Below are 24,237 nucleotides of genomic sequence, written 5' to 3' on the forward strand. Positions count from 1 at the left end.
AGCCAGAACGGAGCCGCATGTCAGCGGAAGCTGCACCCCCACATCGGCAGCAATCAGGGAAGGCACAGTGGAGCTGGTGTCTGGTGGAGGGAGGGCGAAGCAGGCAGTGGGCAAGACCGGAGTATCACCCCCCAGCCGCGAGCAGGCAAACCACGCCATGTTTTACCGCCGGACGGTATAATGGCCAGGGGGGGGGGGTCGTAGCAAGGAATCAGTTCCCCTCAGGACTGCGCCGCAACAGGGATAGCCAACAGTCGTCTCCCTTCCCTCGGGTCCTCTTTGCAGCTGACTAGGCAATAGAAGAAGGGGGTCGGCAGCCTCCCACAACACGGTCCACAAATCGGGGCAGGAGACCCGCTGCACCGGGGCTTACCGTACAGCCCCAGCCCTTCAGGCGCAGGATGCAGGAGGTGTCTGGCCGTCTCCCCCCAGGCTCAGCTGGCGACAATCCGTGGTGTGAGGTGAGGTCGGGACCGCGCGGCTCGGATTGGCGCTAGCGGGTCCGGTGACTGTGGAGCTTCCAGGGGGCCGTCAGAGGCAACAGCGGAGCAGGGGTCCAGGGCGGAGAACAAAAACACCAAGAACTCCGGCATCCGGGCGGGCTGAGACTTCGGGGAAGCGGTGGCGTGGACAGCGCGTCGTCGCACACGTTTCACCTCGAGAATCGACGAGGATAGGAATCAGGATGATAGTCCGAGGCCAAGGGCCGACGGAGCCGGGCGTTCAAGCGTCTGTTCCGGTCGCCATCTTGGCTCCTCCCCTCCACAGATCTCCTTCTTAATCCCAACCTCCCCTTGCCACTTCGATGTACACACATTGGTATTAATGTTGCTTTGTTTTCTCAACACGTCATTCTACACATATTTTGACCCATTCACTATGCTAAAGTGTTTTTAAAGCAGAACTGAGAAGCACAGGTACTCTCCTTTTCAAACTACTCAGTACCGGACCATTTAAAGCACTACTAAAGCCACAACAAATCGCTAGTTTAAGTGAGCGCATGTGTGCATTGTCAATTTACATAAATGTGGAAAAATTCTAGCTGTAGCGTTGTCTTTTGCTTGTGGCAAAAATAAACGTGGATAAATACAGGAAAAAATGCCCCAAAAATAAATATGGATAAATACAGACGGAAATGGCAAAAAAATAAATACCATAAAACCGGGAGCCCTAATTAAAGATAAAAACAATATCTATAACTGTTCTAGGTGCACCTGGCTGCAAGAAGCACTTTTACTGTTCTATTAAAATGGTTATGTTTTATTTGAAATGTTCATTGCATTCCTAGATTGAAGACTTGGACTGAGCATATGACAAAATAGTAAAATGAGGAACTGCATCGATTGGGGCGGGAATCAGAAATAAATGATGGCATTTACTTTAAATAAAGAATACACATTACCCCCAGATTGCCATGGTATGACCGTATCACGGTGCAAGTGCATATATAGCTGTCTAGCGCTCTGTTTTCTGTTCCTGAAGACTTTTATGCGAGGTGTGTGGAAGAGACCATCAGTCTAGCTGATGAAATCCACCCCTCCCCCTCTTACTGTGTTTTTACAAGCCATAAGGGCAACAGCTTGTGCTATGCACTGTGGACTGTTCAGACTAATCTGAAATGTTACTCTTTTCACCAGAAGTACAGTGAAAACCTGGACACAAAGGGAGAATGGATTTCTGCTTGATTCGAGGAACTAGTCAACACATTGGCCACCAAAGTAGATGAAATACGCGTCCTTGAGCCAGTGAGCTGTAATTAGTATTTTCTTCCTTAGGATTCTGTGCACCTATGCATAGCAAACATGTGCACAGGAGCTGACACTCTGCCAGGTTGATACTCTCTATCCAACTGGGTATAATTGTGGATTCTAATAGTACGTTTTGCTGCTGTGACTTGAGGAGAGAACTTACTAGTTTGTAAGAGGACCTGGACTGCGCTTGTCAGGAGAACAGCTGACCTAATCCCTGAAACTGTTAGCACAAGGACTCACTGACTGCATAAGCTGCTTGAAGCAGGCCTCTACAGATCAGTATTATATCAGACCCTTGAAATTTCTGTATTGCAGCTGACCAGGAGAAGAAATGATCCACCTTGCAAAAGTCACAGGGTTGCAGTTTTGCTTGTTTTCACAGATTTGGTTAGTCTTCATCTTGGCTGACCTGCCCAATACTCTTGGAGTGCCATTTTCACCCCTTCCGTAGTCCAAGAGGGATCAGGAGGCCGTACTCATTAATATCAAACACCCGAGTCCGAAATCTGTGGCTGGAGCAGGGCGTCCTGATTCTGAAACCATTTGAACCATCTCTAGCTCTGAAGTGAATATATCTTTATTTAAAGTCACACTTGAGCCCTAACCATAAAACCCAGATCTTGGTGAAATTGGTGAAGGTTTTGGGTCCTGCCGGGGCATTGATATGGGCCCTACGGTGTAGACATCTAGGTGACCGCATACTGAGTTCTGGCTCACAAATGCATCCGCCTGTAAAAAAAATTAAATACCTTCGCCGTCAGTTGGGCCTGTAACCGATTTCTGAATCCCAGTGAACTGCGTTTTAGCCAGGCACTGCAGACCGGATCCCCAGGCACCACTGACTTGAAATTTGGAATTCTGAACAAACCCTGAACTGCGTCACTGCCCTCGTTGTCGGGGTTCCTGTGAGGCCTGGGTTTTTTGATTAGGGATTTTTGGAATCCATTTTTGGATGCTGGAAACTTGTAGGATGAGACTTTAACCCACACATATCCAGCTTGGGCACATCAAGGGCTTGATTTGAAAACACTGCTTCTGTATACCTTCCACCAAACCTGTGGTAAAAGTCTTCGCACCCGGTAGATGAGTTTGAAAGTTTCCCAGAGTAAATCAGAAGATACTTTTGACTGGTTACCTTACATTACAGAAAATCTAGTATCGAGCGCTTATGAGCTATAAATATGATAGTTGTAATATCTGAACCGTATTTTTTTGCTAGCGCCTTGTAGTTTTTTGTGTTCATAGAATTTATAGCTGCTTTTTATCGATGGATCGGAGTAGTATTCATCTTTGAAGTGATGGCACTGACTGGACGTTGTTATTCAGTGGTACGCACCATATTCTATCAATAGTAAGCCATGGTGGCTTGCCCTCCCTATCTATAAAGAATCATGAAGGTATGCCCTCACATGTAATATTCAGCACCCTGCCTTAGGGCTGTTAGGTCTGCTTTAGTGGTGACTTACAAATGACATGCAGTAGTAGGGGACATGGCACCCAGAGATGTGCGACATGTTGTGTTTTCACTTTTGTCTGCACCGAGACACGCAGCCTGCAATTGCAGTCTTGCATGTGCTTGGTGTGAGGTCCCTTAAGGTGGCACAGTTTGTGCTGCAGCCCTTAGGGGCCCTGCCTAGTACCTCAAGCAGAGTGTATAATTTACTAAGGACTTACAGAAGGTGCTAAATGTTTGCCAATTGTGGGAACAATTGTACAGTTTTGGGAAAGAGCTCTGGTACTGGGGACCTGGTTAGCAGGAACCCAGTGCACTTTCAGTCGAAATCACATTATTTACCAGGCAGAAAGTGGGGGGGGGGGCATGTCAAAAAGGAGCACTTTCCTACACCTTGACTGCAGGACATGCTGAGAGGGTGGGGCATTGTAACAGACTATACACTGAGTTGGATTAACATTATTTTGTAGCCGTTGTCACTGTTACTTTCTTTATCTTGTAGTTGAGGCGAGAGGCACGATTGCGGAGGGAGTACCTCTACAAGAAGGCACTTGAAGAGAAACAGCACAGCATCGAGGACAAGAAGCAGAGGTTAAAAAGCGCTTTAGATGGTATGGATGGGAACAACCGTATCGAGGATTTAGAAATGCACAATTATGCATCCGATAATGTAGCGTATAACCCTGGTCATGTCTTTATTTACTAGAAAATCGTCTCATTCCAACTGAAATCCGCCGAGATGCCCTCTCTCTCCAGAAGCTGATAGAATATGACGATGAAGGTGGTGAAGGTAGGACTCGTTTTATTGTTTGGGATTTTGTTTTAGGTGAGATGCTTACACCCTTTTCTATTGTCTTTCTGTAAGACTAGAAGGTAAGGGTCTTCCTTGGTGTACAGCTTCTGTAGCAAGACAGAATGGTGGAGGTTAAAGACATTCCTGTTTGTATGTCCATCCCTATTGAGAGGGATCATGGCTTGGCCCTGTGATACCTGTCGTGCAACACAATTCAGGCAGGTTGGTCTTGTGTTTAAGGCACTTTCTTCAGTAGTAAATCCGTCAACGAGAGCTGTTCCCTTTGGAAACTATTTGCACGACATCTTCGGTAGTGTGGGCAATTGAGTCTATAAAATTATTCCTATGCTGGGAAGCCTGGCTTCAATTGAGGCTGCTGTTTTTGCTAATCAGGTGGGTTGAGGATAACAATGGCTGAATCTGAGTGGGTGTAAGTTTTATGTTCCTGTTTTATCTGGTAGCTTTAGGGTGAATATATTTCCTTCCCTCCGGCTAAGGTGCAGGCATTTGCAGGAAGCTGTTGTATGCTTGCTCTAGTGTATTCACTACTCCTGATCTCTGAGCAAGAGAATTGAATAAAACATTTTCTCTCAAATGAACATTTTACATGAGCAAGTGAGGGCTTCAAGTCGGAGAGCGCAGTTAGATGTGGCATTAGCGCAGTTAGATGTGGCATTAGCGCAGTTAGATGTGGCATTAGCGCAGTTAGATGTGGCATTAGCGCAGTTAGATGTGGCATTAGCGCAGTTAGATGTGGCATTAGCGCAGTTAGATGTGGCATTAGCGCAGTTAGATGTGGCATTATTTGTCTGGAATGCTGAGACAGACTCTGAGTGAGTTTCCAAGAACAACCGTTTCTCAGCTGCATTGAGTGCCTGTAACTAGAAAAACCTACAGGCTGTTCCTGTGTCACCTGCTTTCTTTTGACCACCAGGTCAAGGGGATATTGGGAATCTGGAACAAGAGACAGTACCCAAGGGCCCCTTTTCTTCGCTCAGAGGTAGGGTTTCAAACTAGAAGTAGCTTAGTTTACCCTTGTCTAAACCGTGTGCTACCCTGTTATCCTTTTGTTTGTACTTGGTAAGTATTTTCTTGTTTAGTGGTAGTTAATAGTTTGACAACAAAAATGGAAAAGATGGCAATCATTCCCACACTATCACCAAAAAAACTTTGCAGTTGTCCATGTGTTCAATAAAAACCAATTACTGTAACAAACCCCTTAATTATTCAAAACCACTGGTTAGTAGTCTGGGCACATTCCATCATGTTACTCAGTCTGTGATATTAAAGACTGGGGCCATCCATTTGAGAATCCGCCTTACCCCGACCCAAATGAGTGTTTGCTTCCTCAGCACAGCAGTACAGATCTTAGCTGGTAAACTGAGGCAGCAAGTCACTGTGGTTGCTAAATATGTGCATGCTTCTGTGTTTGGTATCACAGTGATGCACAGAAAATGAAGCTTATGACCACAACATTAATTTAGAGTCGTGAAAAGTGACTTGCCTGTACTTGTGGTTCTCCATCATGGATATTTTTGTTGTACTCATAAATGCTAAAATCAGTACGTAATGAAGAAATGTTAACCGTGATGACATGGAAAGCATGTTAATTACTTTAGAACACTCAAGCAAAGGCTGCCTCAGAAGTAGTACATCCCCCTTCTAGCACTCCTAATACTTTGACCTTCTCCGTCCCATTGCTGTATTTGAAACTCAGCAATACAGGGGAGGCTGAGGAAGGTGCGCTGGTTGTGAATCTGACTAAACTACGCAAGGGGAAGAACTGTGTGTACAGGTGAGTAATGTTTCTTTTTCCTTCATGAGATCTTCATTAGAATTACATAGGCAGTGTGTCAGACCTTATGAGGCAAGAGTTCTCAAATGTTCAAATAAAGGACATCTTTTGGTTGGGCTTAGCGTGGCATCAGTTACCCCAAAGTAGAATAAACACTTGCACTTTTGAGTCATTTACCTGTGTTTTGTCTGGAGGCCTAGGCGACTCCTTTATAATCCTAGCACTGATTCTAGTTTATCAGGGATAGGATGTTACTTGTAGCTGTTTCCACTTAATGTGACTACAGAAGTCATGCTGTTGTGGCTGTTTTGGAAGGAGAAGCTGAACTGCCCATTGATAAGCTGGTTGCAAACAAACTGTAGTAAACTTGGTCACTTGGGTTGCTGAGAACATCCAATCTAGCCACTCCCATTTGGGAAAAATTGGCATAGAGTCCCATTTCTTTCAAAAACGTAGCGCCTAGCATGTAAACACTATGAAAGGGCTAGAGGACGTGACGTGGCACTAGCATCTTTTGTTTATGTATTTTTTTGTTTAGCCTAGTTTTACCTTCTCTACCTATCTATAGGTAAATACAGATCTCTTTTATAAGTGGTAGCTCTGACTTGACACTGAGTTTGAATATCATTTATTGTGTAAGGTTGTACCTCATTTTTGATTGACCACCATTTCCTTGGTAAGCCTGGACTTCCCAACATCTCTAATTCTGAAGAATCTGGTGTTAAATGGGATTTGCTTGTTTATCCTATTTGAGTTTGAGTGCATTGAGTTGGCGACGTGCCCGAAACACACCTACCACGACTGCAGCCTTCCCTGCAGCCCGTGTACTTGGGCCAGTCACTCTTGTGGTCGTGGGGTGCCTTGGGTGAATGCCAGTACCCACTGCATACGTTGCCCAAAATCAATGATTTAAAGAAGAGGACTCATGGAATGCCCTCTGCTCCAGCTAACATGGCAAACGTTTTCTTCAGTGGCAATGTTCCCAGTAAAACTGCAAAAGCTGCCTTTCCATCAGTACAGCGAACCCCTTACTTTCCTGGATTGGGGAGCGGGGCAGTTGAATTTTGCCAGTGTAAACTCTGAACGAAATGTTTTGTATGTGTACTCTATTTAGGCATTTAAGCCCATATGTCAGCAGTTGCATACAAAAACAAAACGATATCTACCTCCAATGTCTAGCTTTACCTACATAAACTAAGCACTGGTTTTGCATCTGGGGCCAAAGGGTTTATAAATAAGCATGCGCAATGCCAGCACATCTGGCTTCCACTGTAATGCACAGGGTGGCGCCATTATTCTAGTATCCCCCAGTTGGTTAACGGTGTGCTCTGCAAAACATGTTATCAGTAATTCATGCATGTGAAATAGAAAGTGACTGTAGGAACAAATTGCAGAGTGTGTAACTATCCTCTGTTGATCACATTAGCACTCGCAGCGGGTAGGTAAATCTGTTGCAGGCAGATGCTAAAAATATAGTGAATGCACTTCCTGATTTACCTGAAGGTCCAAATCCCATATGAAAGAAAAGTAAGACGAGTGCAAAGGATATACTTGTCTTTATGAAAAACTCCTGTATGGCCCATTATTACAAAACAACAAAATCTCACTTACCTGGCCAGTTGAAGTTTTAGACCAACCTTTAGGTAGGATATCCAAGATCTGTCTTAAACGCGGATATCGATGTGCTTTCAAAAGGAGGAAACATTCTTTTTTTTTTTTTTTTTTTTTTTTTGGAACAGTACATCCAGACTGTACCCCTGAAGGCCTTTTTGAGGGTGTTCCAAAATTAATTGACAGTAATAACACAAATAGACCTGAGAATGATTATTTTTATATGTACTGATGACAAGTAATTGACCTATTAATGAAGAACATTTAAGGACAACATTGTTAGATGCAGCAGATAAAACATACCATGTCTTTGCCTCAAAGAGGATCAACGCCTTTCTGCGTGCACCAGATGAGGATTCTCTTCCCTCTGAAAGCATAGCATTTTATTATTGGTTTTCTTTTTGTTTTTTTAAAGATTTGCTTGCAATCTTCCGGAGATTGTAGATGGCCAGACTCCCAGGTGCAACAACGTCATGTTGTGTTGACCTATTTTGCATTGCAGGATGGAATGCTGGTGCTGTCTGCTTGGCAACCTCCAATTTATTGGTCTGAAAGCAATACATGGTCTGTGTCCTGCTACTGGTGTGGTCATCTTGATTTTTTGGATTAATGTGGGTTTCGGAAGGTTTCGAGTAAAGGTGCTAAAGATATTCACTTGGAACCTCTGTTTTGGAAAATTGAAGGCAACAGTGCGGCAATTTGTCTTGTCTGCTTCAGCAAACCAGTTGACTCTTACAATCTGTCCAAAATGACACATTTAACATGCGAGTTGAAAAGCATCTTATGGTCGCCCTAGAGCACTTTGTTTACATTGTTTGCTGCAGTGCTGTGATTTTCTGGCAGATGTGCCACTGTCTGTAAAAGTCCCAGTTTCCGAGTCCAGTGTCTGGCCGTCTCTTGCGAGGAGTTGTAATATCAGTCTTACACGCTTACTCAAGAAATATGATTATTTGTGTTTGTTTAAATTAAGCTCTATGTTTTAACAATTGTTGGTAAGAAGGCTTTTATAGCAATATAGACTTTTCTGCTTCCCCCGCATATTCAATTTTAATGCCTATTCGCCGGAGACAAGGTGCATTGAACTGTTTGTTTCAGATAGGCCACTCATCTTTGTTGGAATGCTTACAAACTGTGGTTAGTTGTGACTGTTGCTTGAGGAATGGACAGACATCCCTTTCATGATTTCGGCACAGAGTCTTGCATGCTCTTGGACGATGACTTTGTCCTTCCGATTCCATTTTTATCAAGACATTCTTGTGCCATTCACATGGGGGTAATTTCACAAAAAAGAAAAGGAAGTTATGATGCTTGCATCAACTGCATTGAGCGCTGTGTCAGAAAATGTGCATTGAAGAGTAGGTATCTCCTCTGCAGGAGGAACTAGTATCACTCCTTTAAATAAAACACTTTTCTTGCTCTCGAGTCCACTCCGATTAATCGTGCTTTTCGTGAAAGAGGTTGGGGAAGATTCCTTTCAATTTATGGCTGCACCTGAATGATGGACTAGCGGTGCTGTTCATAGGTGACATTGCTATGTTCCTTCGTTAGGTGTCCGACCTTGGTAGACAGTCATCCAGAAGTGTTTCGATAAAGATACCTTACCACTACCATGCACTTTAAAAAGACTTTGAACCAATTTCAGCACATATGTAAATGCTTTAAACTAGTATGTCTGGGAGGAGCCAAGATGGCGGACGGGACAGACGCTTGAGCTCCCGGCTCCGTAAGCCGTCTGGCTTCTTTTGGAAATCCTGATCATTTATCCTGCCTGCGCTGTCCTACCACAGTGAAATACTGGCGCTGAAGTGACTGGCGTTCTTTTGGTACCTTTACCGGCGGATTTGGCGGCAGACTCGGTGTTTTTTCCGACCTCCGGCGCTTCCCCTGGACCCTGCGTTGATGGCCGCCGCTGGACGCCGAGGGACGTGGACGGGGAGATGAGCTGGTGAAATGCTGACGACCACGGGGGAGTAGAGCGCTGCCCGGACGACCGGAGTCGGACCCTTCCATCTGGGTCAGACTCTCTCTCGCGCTGCTGGTGGCGTGGACGACGCTGAAGCCCCCCACGGTTCGCTCTCCTCTGCCACTCCATAGAGAAACGGGCGGACTCCATCTTGGTGCGTCTTCTTGTAGTGGACGGCTGATGTCCACGGGAAGCGTGGAGGGCTCTCATCCTGTGCTGCCTCCGAGTTGCACACGGAGTTCCCCCGGCGGCTGCACCATTGCTTCTTTGGCTACCGTTCCCACCCCCGTATCGCCACTAATTGTCTGCAGCAGAGATGGACATGGCGCCTGTTCTTCCTGCCGAGACGCTGGCTGATCCTGGGTCTGCAGTGACTGTGGGCCCATATGCCCCGATGCCGGTGATCGTACCGAGGGAGCGGTGGGATAGTGCGGACCGGCTTTTGACACGGAGTGACCCGACATGCGGCGACATCCTGGCCGCCCTCATGGATCTGAAAGCGGCAATGCGGAGCTCTGCCCGGGCACTGGTCCGGAGACTTGATGAGGCGATGCCTGACACGGGGCGATCCCGGCTGGATGATCCCCCGCCGCCCCTGATCCATCCTGGAGGGGATACAATGTTGCCGAATGTAGAGACGGTGGTGAGGCATTCTCCTGGCTACAAGGTACTGTTACTACCCATCGATAATGTTACAGTTGCAGAGGCACCCTCTACTTTTGACGCGATGACTTTGTCTACAAACTATCCACCGGGGCCCGGCAGCTCATTTTCCTCGTCAACTGTCCCCCTCGCTGCCTCTATCACTGGAGCCCCTGGGGAATGTTATTGCTGTGTTGGGGACCCTGCGGCACAAGGAGTCTTCATTGTTCCCTCTCCTCGTAAGCGGCCATCTTGCTTCTTTGTCCTGGTTAAAGGCGTCTCGCAGCAATGGACAGGCCTGGAGAAATTCTGCCGGTCCGGACAGGGTTGATGGACTGCCTGTTGTCGCTTTGGTTGGATCGGCTGGCGGGGACCTGGACTGAAACACATTTTATGATATTGGCTGAGTAGTCTTTAATGTCCTGTTTTTCTGCTGCACGTCACTGTCGATTTCTCCTGTTGTCTATTTCTTCTGCTGGGGGGAGGACTAGTGCTGGACTGAGGTACTGGGTGTTACTGATTCTGATCTACCGGGTGTACAGTTTTTTGACATTGTGTTGTGCATGGCGCAGGAGACACGGACGGCGAGGGAGGCCGGGAGTTCGGTTGTTGGGTGGGCTCCTCCCCGCTTTTTTCTTTCCTGGGAGTAATAGGGTAGTGTATTCTTCTCTCTCTCCCTATGCTCTACCGTGATTTTATGGATTTTTTCTTTTCTTTCTTCACTTGTTCTCTACATTTCGGGTTCTCTTTTTGGGGCGACAGACACACTGCTAGGGGGGGGGGTAGGCCATAGCCTCGGCATGCGTGTAGGGTGGGGGGTCTTCTTCGGTTCGTTTTTTGTTTCTATGGGCCTTCTCTTTCTCTTTTTCTGTTCTTCTTTCTTACGTGCTTTTTCCTGGGTCAGTGGGTGGGACTGGTGTTAGGAGGGTAACGGCTGGGGGGCACACCTCACTATGTTTCATCATCCTGGTATTCTAGCTTTGTGCCGCCATTTTAGATATGTTTATTGTGAGTGAACTCTCCTGATGGTTATTGTGAGTGAACTCTCCTGATGGACGTTGCCCATTTATTACTCGGACGTATGTTCTGTACACTGATCGGTTCTAGCTTCTGTATCTCCTTATATATAAATTTATTTTAAAATTAACCTTACTATTTCCTGACACTTGGGGCACGTGGATTCACTGTAACACATGTTGTAAGCTTCTACATGCTGACGTGCTACCGAGTGGATGTATAATTTGGTACCAAGCTTCAGAAGTGTCGAGGCCGGCCGGATGGTTGTAGGCCCGTATTTGTCTTATGAATAGTGCTTAATAAAGGTTTTCAAAAAAATAAATAAATAAATAAATAAACTAGTATGTCTGAGGTACAACTAGAAACCTCAAACACCTCTTTGGGGTGCTTCAACCGAAATATACACATTAGAAGGTCTTTAGGTCACAGAAAAATCCATCTTTAAATGTCAGTTGTTTTCTTTTGCAAGCCCAGTATTCACATTCTTCTTTCTTGCACATTTGTCTTTCTTGGAGTTTGTTCATGAATCTTAAATCCAGAAATATTGTACGCTTTTGGCATTCTGTACAAGAAACTTTTCTTTTAGTCACACCTCATTGTCTTGTGATGTGTGACATATAACTGTGGAGGTATGGTAGTTTAGTCTTTGTATATATTAATTGGAAGAAGTGCTATATGTGCTTAAAATGTATGTTTCAAAATTAAGAATTGGGTTTCGAGAGCACAGTTTAACTTTGAAAGGATGGGATGGCTTGGATCTAACTAGTGAGATAATTCAATAGAAAGAATCCAAGCAAAGCAAACCACGGAAACCTAGAAGTTGCGCCGGGTGGCTTGTGTAGTTTAAGGTAGGGTTTGCATGGCTGAGCATAGTGTATAAAGAGTCCGAACTTGAGCTAGTAGTGATCAAGTGGCATAGGAGGTTCTCTGCCATGCAGTAATGTTTTAAACAGTAGGGAGAGAAGTCTGTACTGAGTCCTGTGCTTATCTCTGTGCTCAGCAAGTTTGGTGCCTGTGTAGTAAAGTTAGTGTATTCCTGCCGGTGTAAATGTGTCCTTTTTGTAAAAAACACAAAATACATTTCTTGAGCAATGACAGAGTACTCTGAAAAACCTACTAGTGAGCCATGGCACTAATTCTGCTGGCTCCACATTCGGCTGTTAATTAGTGCTTTGCATTCTGGAAGACTTGGCGAGCACAGACCCTTGTAATAACTATTTGGTGTCAGACTGCTGAGTCAGTAGTTGAGATGAAGGTCTCCATGCTTGCGTTTGAGTTAAACTGAACGATAAGGTTTCTGCTGGCTGAGGGAGTTGTAATGTTTGGGACTGTGGAGTAAAGACCGTCACAGAGGACATGTTTGTAAGAAGATAAAAGAGGTACAGATATTAAATTATCTGAGTTTTTGATAAGTTGAGCAAACCAAGCCATCCAGTGCTTGTTGGTTAAGATCTGAGATGGCATCTGAAAGTTGGATGTGAATCGGAGAAAGGAGATTTGTCACACTAGAGATTATAGGAGAAAAGAGAAGATGGTGCCATAGATTGAGAGATCATCTAAGGAAGATTAGTAGGTGGCCAAAGACTGATCCTGTGTATTGCCAATTGGATGGGAAGGTGACAGGAGTGGGAGCGTAGAGCAAGGAGGTCACCCACTCTACTGCTAAAACCATGCCTGCAACCCTGTCCCCCCCAACCCCAGGCATTGTTGTGTCAACTCCTTGGAATGCTGAGAAAGGATGATAGAGGCCAGGTGTTGGCGCAGAGGCGAGGGAACTGGACAGCAGTGAGGGCCATCCCCTTGGGTCTTACGGAAGCCAGGTTATAATGGGTTATGCCTGGTAAGGGAGGATTTGTAATTTATGAGCTTTTAAACATCTGTTGCACAAGGGTTTTTGAGAAAGAAAGAAAATGATGCCACAAATATGCCCATTCCCTTAACTGGGAAAAACTAGGTTCTTCACAGCGGCCAAAAAAAGATGGTTTGGGTTTGTGCATAGGGGTGCATGTTTTTTCCTTTCTTTTTAACTGCCTTTCTTGGCAAACGTTTCTCAGACCGTGTCTTTGTTCAAAAGGTGTAAGCAGTCATGTGGATGATGAATACCGTTGGGCCGGCGTGGAAGACCCTAAAATCATGATCACTACTTCGAGAGACCCCAGCTCACGCCTCAAAATGTTTGCCAAGGTGAGCAAAAACATTCTTCAGTTAAGTGGTGTGAAGTTGGCGACAGAGGAGTAAGGTGGCAAAAATAAAAAGATGTTCCATATCCTCCTTCTGGAAAGGACACCTGTTCATGGCTGCTGCCTTAACTCTGATGGGGCACTAGTTTTTGTCTCATGGCAGCTGCCTTTGACTCAGATGGAATACTAGTTGTCTCATGGCATCTGCCTTTGACTCAGATGTGGTACTAGCTGTTGTCTCAAGGCAGCTAATACAATTGTGTGTTTGTGTTTTGACAATTGATGACTGATTGGAAGTTCAGCTGTATAGCTTTCTATCTCTTTCCTCAGGAGGTGAAACTGATCTTCCCCAATGCTCAGCGCATGAACAGGGGTAAGCATGAGGTGGGGTCACTCGTCCAAGCCTGCAAAGCCAACAGCGTCACAGACCTTCTCATTGTGCACGAGCACAGAGGGACACCGGGTAAGTGGTCAACAGGATTCCCTCGCCAGAGATACTCCTGGTATATGAGGGCAACAGCACTGTGATAAATGCAAAATATGTGCAAGCAACCAGTGGTTTAAAACCCCTGGTGTAAGGCATGTAAGAATAAACTTGTTTTGAATGTATCTAGGACCCTATTTACATATTCCTGAATTATGCCCTAATGCGGTTATAACAATACATATCCTTATAAAGGCATAAGAATCATATCCATATTTAGTCATAGCCAATACGGTCCAAATACGGCAAGGTTACTTCCCTGGCCTCCTAGAAAGTACAACGCGTTCTTTAAACAAACCAAACCTCCAGCGGCCCGGGAATTCCCCCTGCTTTTGTTTTGATTTTGTCCTAGAACTCCTGAGAGTCCTGAAGAACTGCCAGTTCTTAGTGACAGTTGTTAGTGACGACTTGTGTCCAACCTTACGTCAAAACCCGGCACCTTTCAGATATAAATATACCAACGTTGCCTTAAGCAAACACACGGTGGTTGGGAGCAGAGCGGCTATCTACTTGCCCGAAGCCCAGCTGATGCGAGAGCCAAAGGAAGCCGTCCCTCCCCTTTGACACACTGGGAAAGAACCTGTCTTTTTCTCCTGCTGAGAGAATCCAGTGTTGCGTGTTTATCTAGGTTCCTGATCGATACTGTGACCTTATGCCCCTATTCGGCTATAAATCCATTTATTCCCTATATTGGCATAACCGTTCAAGTGCGATTTTCTGAAAAGTCATCTCTGGCCTCACACGAACAGAGCCACATTCCAGCATGACTCTCTGCTACTTCCTTTGCGACCAATTAGTGCAATGACAGTGCAGCAGTCCCTATCTGATATTCCTAGATAACACTCCGAGTTCTTCAACAAGATAAAAACTTAGCAAACCTGGAAATCCCGCTTGCTATGTTTTGATTAGTAATGGAACTCTAATGAGCAACTGATAACTATCACTTCCTAGTGACATCTTTAATTGACGTCTTAGGTCCAGCAAACTTGCGTCAAACCCGGCACCTGTCAGGTATAAATATTACCAACGTTGCCTTAAGCAATGTTCGTTGCCTGTTGCTGATGCCAGCTGCCTGCATGACCCTGTGTTGGTAAATCTAGCACTCTGTCGCTGCAGCCTGCTATCCTGTGGTGGTGAAGCTGCTGATTACCATTATTGCCGCTACAGCGCGAACTATGGTGCAGTACGCTTAAGGAGCTGAACAGCCGTCCTCTGCGAAGACATCCAGCAGATTCCAGCTGCCCGCGGACGCTGTCCCCCCTCCTTCCTCGACGCGCTGAAGAGAAGCCGCTGCCTTTCTCGTGCAGAGAAATCCAGTCCCGGCGCTTCCGGTTTACCCTCGCGGGTGACTGGGATATCGAGAGAGACCCCTGAAGGAGATACCAATCCTCCATCATTCTATTCAGAGGTATGGTGTTGACTAAACCCTTAGACGAGAATTCTTGAAACAAACCTTGGCAAAACCAACTTAACTTAAAGCTACGTACTTACTCCCCTTTCACGTGTTAGGCTTAGGTCAGGCACACTGGGGTAGGCTTAGTTAGAAGCACCAGTTGAGTATGTTAGCCTAATGTACATATGACTGTATATATGTTTTATTACTTTTAAACCATTGTATGGCTAAGAAACCATATCAATGCTTTTACAGTTCTATTTCGCAATACTTATCTTACTGTACGTACTTTTTATAATAACAATTATTGCAATTGTGGCCATACATTTCTCTTGTACGAGAAGAAAGACTGTTCAATAAATGTTAACCCTTTATTGACAAACGCCCGTCTCTCTATTCTCTACATCTCGTGAAAGTAAACTGCACTAGACTGACTGAGTGAAATCTATGTCTATTGTTTCACACGACCCTAGAGATTGACTCTTGATCTGAGGAGCAAAGTTGTCATGTTGCACGGTTGTTGGAAAGCTGAATCCCTTCTTGTCTGTGCCAAGGAAGCTGATCACTTCCTATGCAGAGAAGAAAGTTTCCAGTGACCTCTGAGCTAGTTGGTAACACAACCCAATTAAGTTTAGCATAGTCAGTGGAGGCCTGGAATATCCGCAGTTCCACGTTGATACTACTGTTTGTTATTCCAATGCGCAGGGCCTAGTGGGAAACTAGGAACTACACTACATGGCGCCCAAACGTTTGGTAAGGCGATAAACTAACGCAAGACTTGTAGAGTAACTCAGTCGTGCATATTTCACACCCCTTTCTCCCGTAAATACTCCAATAGACGTCTGGAGTGGGTGAAAGGTTAAAATCCGCCCGAACTTAGTAGGAAGAGATTCCTATGTAAAGCTCTGGTTTATTCAACGTTGAAGGATACAGTGTTCCAAAATATTGTGCACCTAATCTTTGTCTCCTTGGAGACCTACTCTGCAAACCTCGCATTTTTACAATGCCAGAAAACGGAACCACTGGGGCCGCAGCAGATGCGACTCAGCAAGGTCCCGAATACACAGACCCGGATGCAATAATCATCCCGGCACATTTAAGAAAATCTATAACTTCAAAACTTATAGTAAACGGACTGACACCTCAGGGTGGTACAGTAATTTTCGTGATAGAGGCTCACGAATATCGGCAGACAGAGGTATTCTATTCATGGATAAACTTTCCAGCGGTAAACGCTATAACAAAAGAGTTTCACTATTACAAAATAGAGAAACCTCCGGAAGAGTACGCTCCTTTCGAGGAGATTGAAATTCCACTTAAATTTCAAGAGCACCTGCTCTGGTTTAATGGCGCCCTAAAACACACTGATCAAATAACTAGGCTCGGTCCACTAGGTAGACCAGGAGCCACGTGGCCGGTTCTAGCCAGCTACACACCACATCCTGACATTGCAAAAATGTCTAAGGAAGAGCTGTTAGCACAGCTAAACACATTAATAAAAATACATAGGCAATTAGTCCAATATGTAATGCGGACTGCAACAGTCCAGCCAGCTGTTAATTCACACCAGCTGACCCCTCACCAGGGGAACACAAATAAAATTACACCACAGAACATACAGTCATGTCTTGGTAAAACACCCGTAAAACGGGAACAAATTCCTTTCTGGTTAGCACAGAAAATCACTCAAATAGAGGCAGTATTTCCTGATACTACCCCTATTGAGAAACACAGAATCTTGACCATCTGCCTTCCTATGGGAATCGCACCACACGTGGAGGACTGTGACACTTGGGGTACAGTCTTTGCTTCCATTTACACAAAAACACACGGTGTTCCGTCTATGGCGGTAATACCAGAAGTGCTAAAACAGATTCAAAATGAATTCGGTCCAGAGCCCGCTTTAAATCTAGGTATGAAATTACTGAAAGACTTCAAGCAGGTCACGGCTATATTATTAGCCAATATTAGAGGAGAAGCAGCATCTGTGGCGATTCGCCAGAAGTTGAGGGAAACGGATATAAAAGATCCTGTTGAGCTAGCAAAAATCATAGAAAAATGCTATGAAGAATTAGGTAGAGACAGCTTGGGTGGAAAACCAGTAAAACCCCAACTGCTCGAAAATCCTGAAAAATTATTTATTAAAAATAATTCAAATACTCCTAAAAAGAGCTGGGATGGAAATAAACAATCCACTCCCAAGGAAAAAGTTTTCCAGTCCAGAGGAAGGTCTCCTCGACGGAGGGAAAGAACTCCGACTCGAGAACGCCAGTCTCCCCAGAGGGAGCCCTCTGAGAAAAGATATAACCTTAGAAATAGGGATAATCTGAAAAAACCTGATAGATATCAAAGTATTGATACACGTCCCTCTCGATCTTTTCCACAGAATTCGGAAAGAAGAGGACGGTCAGACCCAGGAGAGCACACCAAGTTCAAAGACAAGGAGCCTGCTCAAAATAAGAAATCTCAATTTCAGAAAAAGAAGGTAGCCAGTATTAGAGTAATCAACCATGCCGAGAATACTGAGGACACAGTTGAAAAACGGGGAGTGGGCATTGACAATGTTGGACAGTGCAGCAGAAATCAGTATAGCGCGCAAGATCTTGATGAATCATCTGGAGACAGTGGACACGAATGAATACATTCAAGTTGAAACTGCCGACGCCAGGCTTAGCGATCCCCATAAAATATACGAAATAACATTGCGTATAGAGGGTGATAAGACTAGGAAAATTAAGGGTCTATTTTGGGATAAGCTCTCAAAAGGCTATGATATTCTGTTAGCTGAAAAAGATTGGCCCCCAGAGTTTGTCAGGGAGTGCCCTCGTGGCGAAGAAGTGATTATGCCTGCCTTCTTGAATCACATTCCGATTCACAAAAAATACACATATGCAAGGAAATGGGCAGTAGCCCAGGCACCTGCATTATATAAAAATCATGTAGGATGGGATGAGGATTCACCACCTCACAAAATCCAATTAAAAAGTGAACCAACTGCCCAACGGCAGTATCCCATAAAGCAAGAAGCTAAAAAACAAGTCAGGGAGATCTTAGATCAACTTGAGTACCAGGGGGTGATTGAAACATGCACCTCTCAAATGAACAATCCTTTGTTTCCTGTCTCCAAGCCAGACAATTCATATCGTCTAGTTTTGGACTACAGACACCTTAATACATGTTGCAAAACTTTTGCAGTACAAAACTCGCATAGTGCAGCCCTAATGAATAACATAGTTAGGAAAAAATACAAAACGACATTAGTCATATCTAATGGTTTCTTTTGTCAAAACATTGCACCAGAAAGCAAATATTTGACCGCTTTCTCCGCATTTGGGTCACAGAAAAAATTCTGTCGACTCCCACAGGGGTTCAAGAACAGCCCAGGACTATTCTCAGCCAGGGTAACAGAGTTACTACAAATCTATGATGATGAAGCATTGTCTTACGTAGATGATATTTATCTCACAGACGACTTGGATACTCACTTGAAAAGAGTGAACACCATTATACTTGGGTTCGCAGCAGAGGGTTACAAATTCAACTTTAAAAAGTCCCGAATTGCCCATCTGACAGTACTATTCTTAGGGTACGAATTATCAAGTGAAGGGAAAAGCCTAGCGGACAACTTCTTAGAGAAGTGCGCTGTACTCCAAGCTCCAAAAACGCTGAAGAATTTACAATCCATTCTAGGTTTTCTGAATTTCGGAAGAACTTACATACTAAATTACGCAGAGAGGGTTAAACCTCTCTACGAACTAATTAAACCTGATTTCAAACAAATCAATTGGACTCAAAAACACACAGAAATTTTGAGATCACTGCAAACAGACATGTTAGCAAAAACTAAATTAGATACACGTGACAACACACGTGATCTTGTAATCCGAGTCATCCCAGGAAGATGCGGATTCACGTACCTAACCTCTAATGAGGGAGAAAAGGTACCAATTTCAATTAAATCTCACTTGTACACACAAGCAGAAAAAGCATTCAGTCACACAGTAAGAATTGTGAAAGTAGTGCAAATCGCATTAGCAAATGAAAGAGAACTAGCACACGGCAAACGGATTAATATCCTTACAGCGGAATCCGCCTTCGAGGCGCTATTCAGCCCAGTAAACCTGCCTACAGTGTCACTGGATCCGATATGGATACAGTGCATAGATTCTCTAGGAGCGGAAGATGTGAAATACTATTTCGCCCTGCAATTTGAAGAACTGAATGATTTAGAATATGAAGAAGAATATCCTCTGCCAATCGAAATTCTGCCTCTCCCACAATACGCCTGTATAATCTATACAGATAGCTTTGTACAGCATTTCAACGTAGAGAGAAAATCCTACGATGCAGCATGTGCGATCATTAAAGGTCGTTGGCTGTGCGGTAAATTCAGACCGAAAGTAACAAAAACTGAATCTGTAAGAAACTGTTCGGTTCAGAGAACTGAAATCAGATCTTTAAAGATGGCGCTCGAAAATGCAGAACGTGAATTCCCGACACTTATAGTGTGCGATTCTCATTTTTGCGTCAACTCTTACAACAATAAACTGCAGAGTTGGATCGAAAACGACTACAAAGATGACACAGGTGCCACAATAAAGCATAAATTGCTCTGGAACGAGGTAGCTCTTTTACATAAAGAACTACAAAAGACTCACGTGATTCACGCACAGAGTCTTCAACGTGATGGCGTTCACGTTGCAGGGAATTCATTGGCTAATACAGCCAAAGCGGAAGCAACTAAACCGGCTTCCGTAGCCACAAAAACGCGTACAGATAAGTACATAGACGGAGAAACCATGCTGGCAGTAAAAACGACCGTAAAAGGCGACTGTGCAGCACTACCCGTAAACTATCCACTCAATTATGCATACATAATCGATGCAAACTCCGTTCCTTTTGCTCGAATCCCTGGAGTGGGGGACAGAGTAATTCCAAACAGGAGCAGGAGGGGCTTCCTCTTACTGGAAGCACACATGGGGTTGGGTCTGAAACACCAAACAATCAAAGCTTCTCTGAAAGAATTACAATCAGAGTACTGGTGGCCAGGAATGAGTATAGATATTCAATGTTTTGCTCAAAATTGTGAAAACTGCAACCGAGATCGCAGAAATGAACAGGCCAGTGTAGTTTCAGGATCCCTTTTAGACCGCATAAGGCGGTCTATCTGCGCAATCAAAGAAGAGAAGCGCGTCCCAGTGTACACCATTAAGACGAAAAGCACTTAAAAAATGAGGCCCCCAGCGCTCGGCTGACGCTAGAACGGTTATAAAAGATTTGCGAGTCTATATCGGCATATACGCAATTACCACGTTCCATTCTGACCAGGGTCCTGCTTTCAGCTCTCGAGCCTATAAGGAGGCCATGGCCAGCATGGGAATTGGGTTGCGGTATTCTTGTCCGTCGCACCCCGAAGGGAATAGTGTGGTAGAAAGAAAAAAACGTGACATAAAGCAATCTATAACAGCGAAGGTATTAGGTTCAGGCGCTGGGTGGGTCAAACATTTAATAAGTGTCCAGACTAGTCTTAACAACATGCCAAGAAATTCTCTAAAAGGTTTCAGCCCATACGAACTATTGTTCGGAATTAGAATGCGAGTTCAGGACCTCGATAGTCAGATGTCAGTGGTACAAGAAGAAACAACGCACTTTGATGTAAAGGATCGTTTGGCTGTTTTACAGGAACTGAATGAAACACGAAAATCATTAAGCAACATAAAGTTAAAGCAACAGCCAAGTACCACTGACGAGGCACCACCCGCAACAGCCCCAGCAAGGCCTGTCTGGATTCCAAAGATTGGGGATCTAGTCAGAGAAAAGATCGCGGTAAAGAAGGAATTTGGGCCTTCTTACAGAAAAGCAGTACCTGTCTTGGCAGTCACCGGAACAAGATCAGTTGTGCTACCGCCCCTTGCTGGTAAAAAGGAGAACAGAGTCGTGTCTATCGATCTGGTAAAACCACAAGCATGTGGCCTATAATCAACAGTAGGCCCAGTGGACTCCCAAGAAACAACAGAATACCCAAACTTGCAACAATCCAAGAGGTTCAAACTGAAAGACTAATCACATTCGATCAGCCTGCAGTGCACAATGAAGGACTATGCAATAATGCCATGGAACTCGTGCCTCTTGAAACACAGATTGAAACAGTTCGTCAAGAAACAACACCAGTCTACAATGATGTGGCATCAGAAAGTGCTACCGAGAGACAGATTGAAAGAACAATCCCATCAATTGACAGAACTGCCTCTGGTTATTTCATCAACTTCGACAACTTCTCTGAAGATCAAAACGACCCCGAAGTGATGCCAGAAACAAAAAAGTATTCTAAAGAAAATACAACAGGACTCCTTCAACAAATCAAAGAACTATATCTGGATTCACCGTTGATTGAGCATTGGATTATCTCAGGGGTATTCATACTCCTACTATGCCTAATTTTAGTTTTAATTTTAGGAAAGTTCATTACAATTGAATGGACACAGCAAGTCAGAACATCAACCTAGTCCTGAAACCACACAGATCATCCCACGTGAAGAAAAGAGAACTGTCAACAGTAAATGTCACAGCAATTCCAATACCTGGTGGGGTAGTATGGGAGAAAACAGACTATGAAATCTATGGTCCGGTCGAAATCCTGAAGTATCTTCATCAACTAAAGGTTTCCTTAAGTGACTTTGTGACACCTAGTACTTTCTCTGATGATTGGGACTTTAACAGTATTAATGACATGATGTCTGATTTAGTAATGTCAGCTAGATTCACAGATCATGATTATTTACAAGGTTCATCTAGTTATGAGCAGTTATTCTGTTACACCCACTATGGGGATCATTACTTGCATAAATCTGCACAGCCTAGAAATGTTTTTATGTATAATCAATGGGAACATTGTTCTACACCACCTAAAAGCAGTTCTAAAGCATTTTTTGAGAAATTCAAATACTTCTCAGGGTTTAACACCAGTGATGCAGAAACGTTTTATTACAAACTGTTAGATAAAACAGGAATGAAAACAATGCTGACAAATTCTAAATTGATATATTCAGAAGCATTTTATGACAAAATGATGACATTTGGTTTTGATTATTGGAAAAATAATATTGAAACGAAAACAATTTGGGGTACAAAAGATTGGCAGGTGCAAGGCATAGAAGCACTATTTAGAACCTGCATGATACCAGAACAAATGTTATTTTTAAATGACACAATACACCAAACATCTTGTCTTGGCCTAGCTAAGATCAAAGACCTTGAAACACCGTCTATACCGAAGCCAATACCTGAAAATGCAACCACAGATATTGAGTTAGACGTGTCACAAATTTTACATTTCAACAGAACACATCCTGATTGGAAAAAGTGGTTAATCTGGCCTACAGACACAAATAGCTGTCAAGATAGATTCCTGAATAAAACACAGGGGTTAAAAATGACCAGATTAGACCCGAGATATTCCCAGAGACAACATCCAGGGATTATAACAACATACAGTGTAGGGAAGCTCTGCCTTGAATGGCTAACAACATCCACACTGGCTGAAATTAAGCAACACTTGTCTTTATTAAAAGATGGTGCTGATTTGCGCGATTTCATTCTTGGACCACGCAAACAGCGTCAAAAGCGTTTCATAGCGACCAGCATCTATGCTGCTTACAACGAGGCTTGGAAAGTAAAGCAAATTGAAACTGCTGAAAAAATACGAGAAATTGATCGTATTAATTTGGAGAAATCACTTTCTGTGGTAGACAATGGGTTAACGACTCTGTCTTCCAGAATATATTCGTTGGACAATATTGTATCCTCTGCCTTTGATGTGATAGACAGAGATTTGCTAATGTTACAACATGGCCAATCTCAATTACGCTCTATTATAGAATTAGGCTAGACGCTGCAAAATCTTCGTTCAGGCTATGTGCCTTGGCGTTTAATCAACAAAACGTCATTATTTTCCAGTTTTAACCTTACTGATAAACAGATCAGTTTGGCACAGAAAGGAGCAGACTATACAATCTTGAGCGTCGAAAAACTCGAGAGATTACCATTGACAATGTCAGAGAGTCCTGTCATTGAATGGATAATACACGGAATTATCACAATTCCGATAACAACTTTCCGATTTAAAAAGTGCCTTGAGTACATACCTGCTGGCCAATATGAACAATTGGGTAAAGGATATGTAAAATCTATATGGAAATTACCATACACTCATTCTTGCTATAGTGACCGCGACAAAAATGTATTTCTTAGTGGTAACAACTGTAAACATTCACTAAGCGGTATACTTTTGTGTCAGGGTATTAATTTACACGGAGCATGTGATGGAAATTCAAACAACCTTTCATGCCACCAGCTAGTCACGCCTGCAACTCAGATAGAGCCCTTCTTTATGCAACTCGCAAACAGGAGTTACATTCTTAGAACGGATCACAGATGTTGTGGCCTGACGCCAGGGAAAAGTTATCTAGTACAAGTAACGTCCATGGTCAAATGTTGTATGCAAGCATTGTTCCCGAGCGGGCCTCCAGACATAGTGACTCCCCTCTGGCCTCGTCTGAATCTCTATTCTATACGAATTGATACATTAAGCAAAATGAAATCTGTACTTTTACAGACAACCGTGTCTATAACGTCATCTAAAGAGACGTATGATCTTCTAGTCGCAAGGACGGCTACTGAGGTTCATGACCTTTTATCAACAAATTGCCCCGTGCATTTCGTAGAAATGTTCAGCCAACTCCTTAACATGTCTAGTGCAACAAGCATCCCAGGCATATTTAAGACAGTCTTTACGGGACTGCTAACACCCTTCCAGGCAATTTTGGGAATCTTTCCTAATTTTGTGCACTCCATTTTTGGCGGCATACCATTATTTTTGGGACTCGTTGCAGGGATTCTATTTTTGACCCTCCTGCTTCGTTATGGCAAGCCTCGGCTCAGACATAGCTCCCATGGGAATGGAAGAGACAATCCTAGCAATGCGCTACCGGGACAGGATAACTAACGTCCTCGGATTGGCCAGGCTGAGAGATCTAAACATGACCTGGTTCCTTTCATTCAGACCGATATGGCAAAATTGCATTTTACCTGTGCTACGGTGTATGCTTTGCGGCGATGAATGCGTGTTGGACATCTGTCTTTCACTTCCATCAGCA

General features: G+C 44.0%; 1 protein-coding gene across 1 annotated transcript in view; it reads left to right on the forward strand.

The window, feature by feature from the left end:
* IMP4 (IMP U3 small nucleolar ribonucleoprotein 4) overlaps positions 1 to 24,237 on the forward strand; it is a 101,661-nt gene that overhangs the window by 46,914 nt on the left and 30,510 nt on the right. The window contains exons 2-5 of the mRNA XM_086940317.1: positions 3,707 to 3,815; positions 3,911 to 3,994; positions 13,100 to 13,209; positions 13,536 to 13,668. Of these exons, the coding sequence (XP_086796443.1) occupies positions 3,707 to 3,815; positions 3,911 to 3,994; positions 13,100 to 13,209; positions 13,536 to 13,668 (436 nt within the window). The remainder of the gene's footprint in view (positions 1 to 3,706; positions 3,816 to 3,910; positions 3,995 to 13,099; positions 13,210 to 13,535; positions 13,669 to 24,237) is intronic.

The sequence above is a fragment of the Lissotriton vulgaris genome, chromosome 10, assembly GCF_964263255.1.
Source record: "Lissotriton vulgaris chromosome 10, aLisVul1.2, whole genome shotgun sequence".
In the NCBI taxonomy this organism is placed as follows: domain Eukaryota; kingdom Metazoa; phylum Chordata; class Amphibia; order Caudata; family Salamandridae; genus Lissotriton; species Lissotriton vulgaris.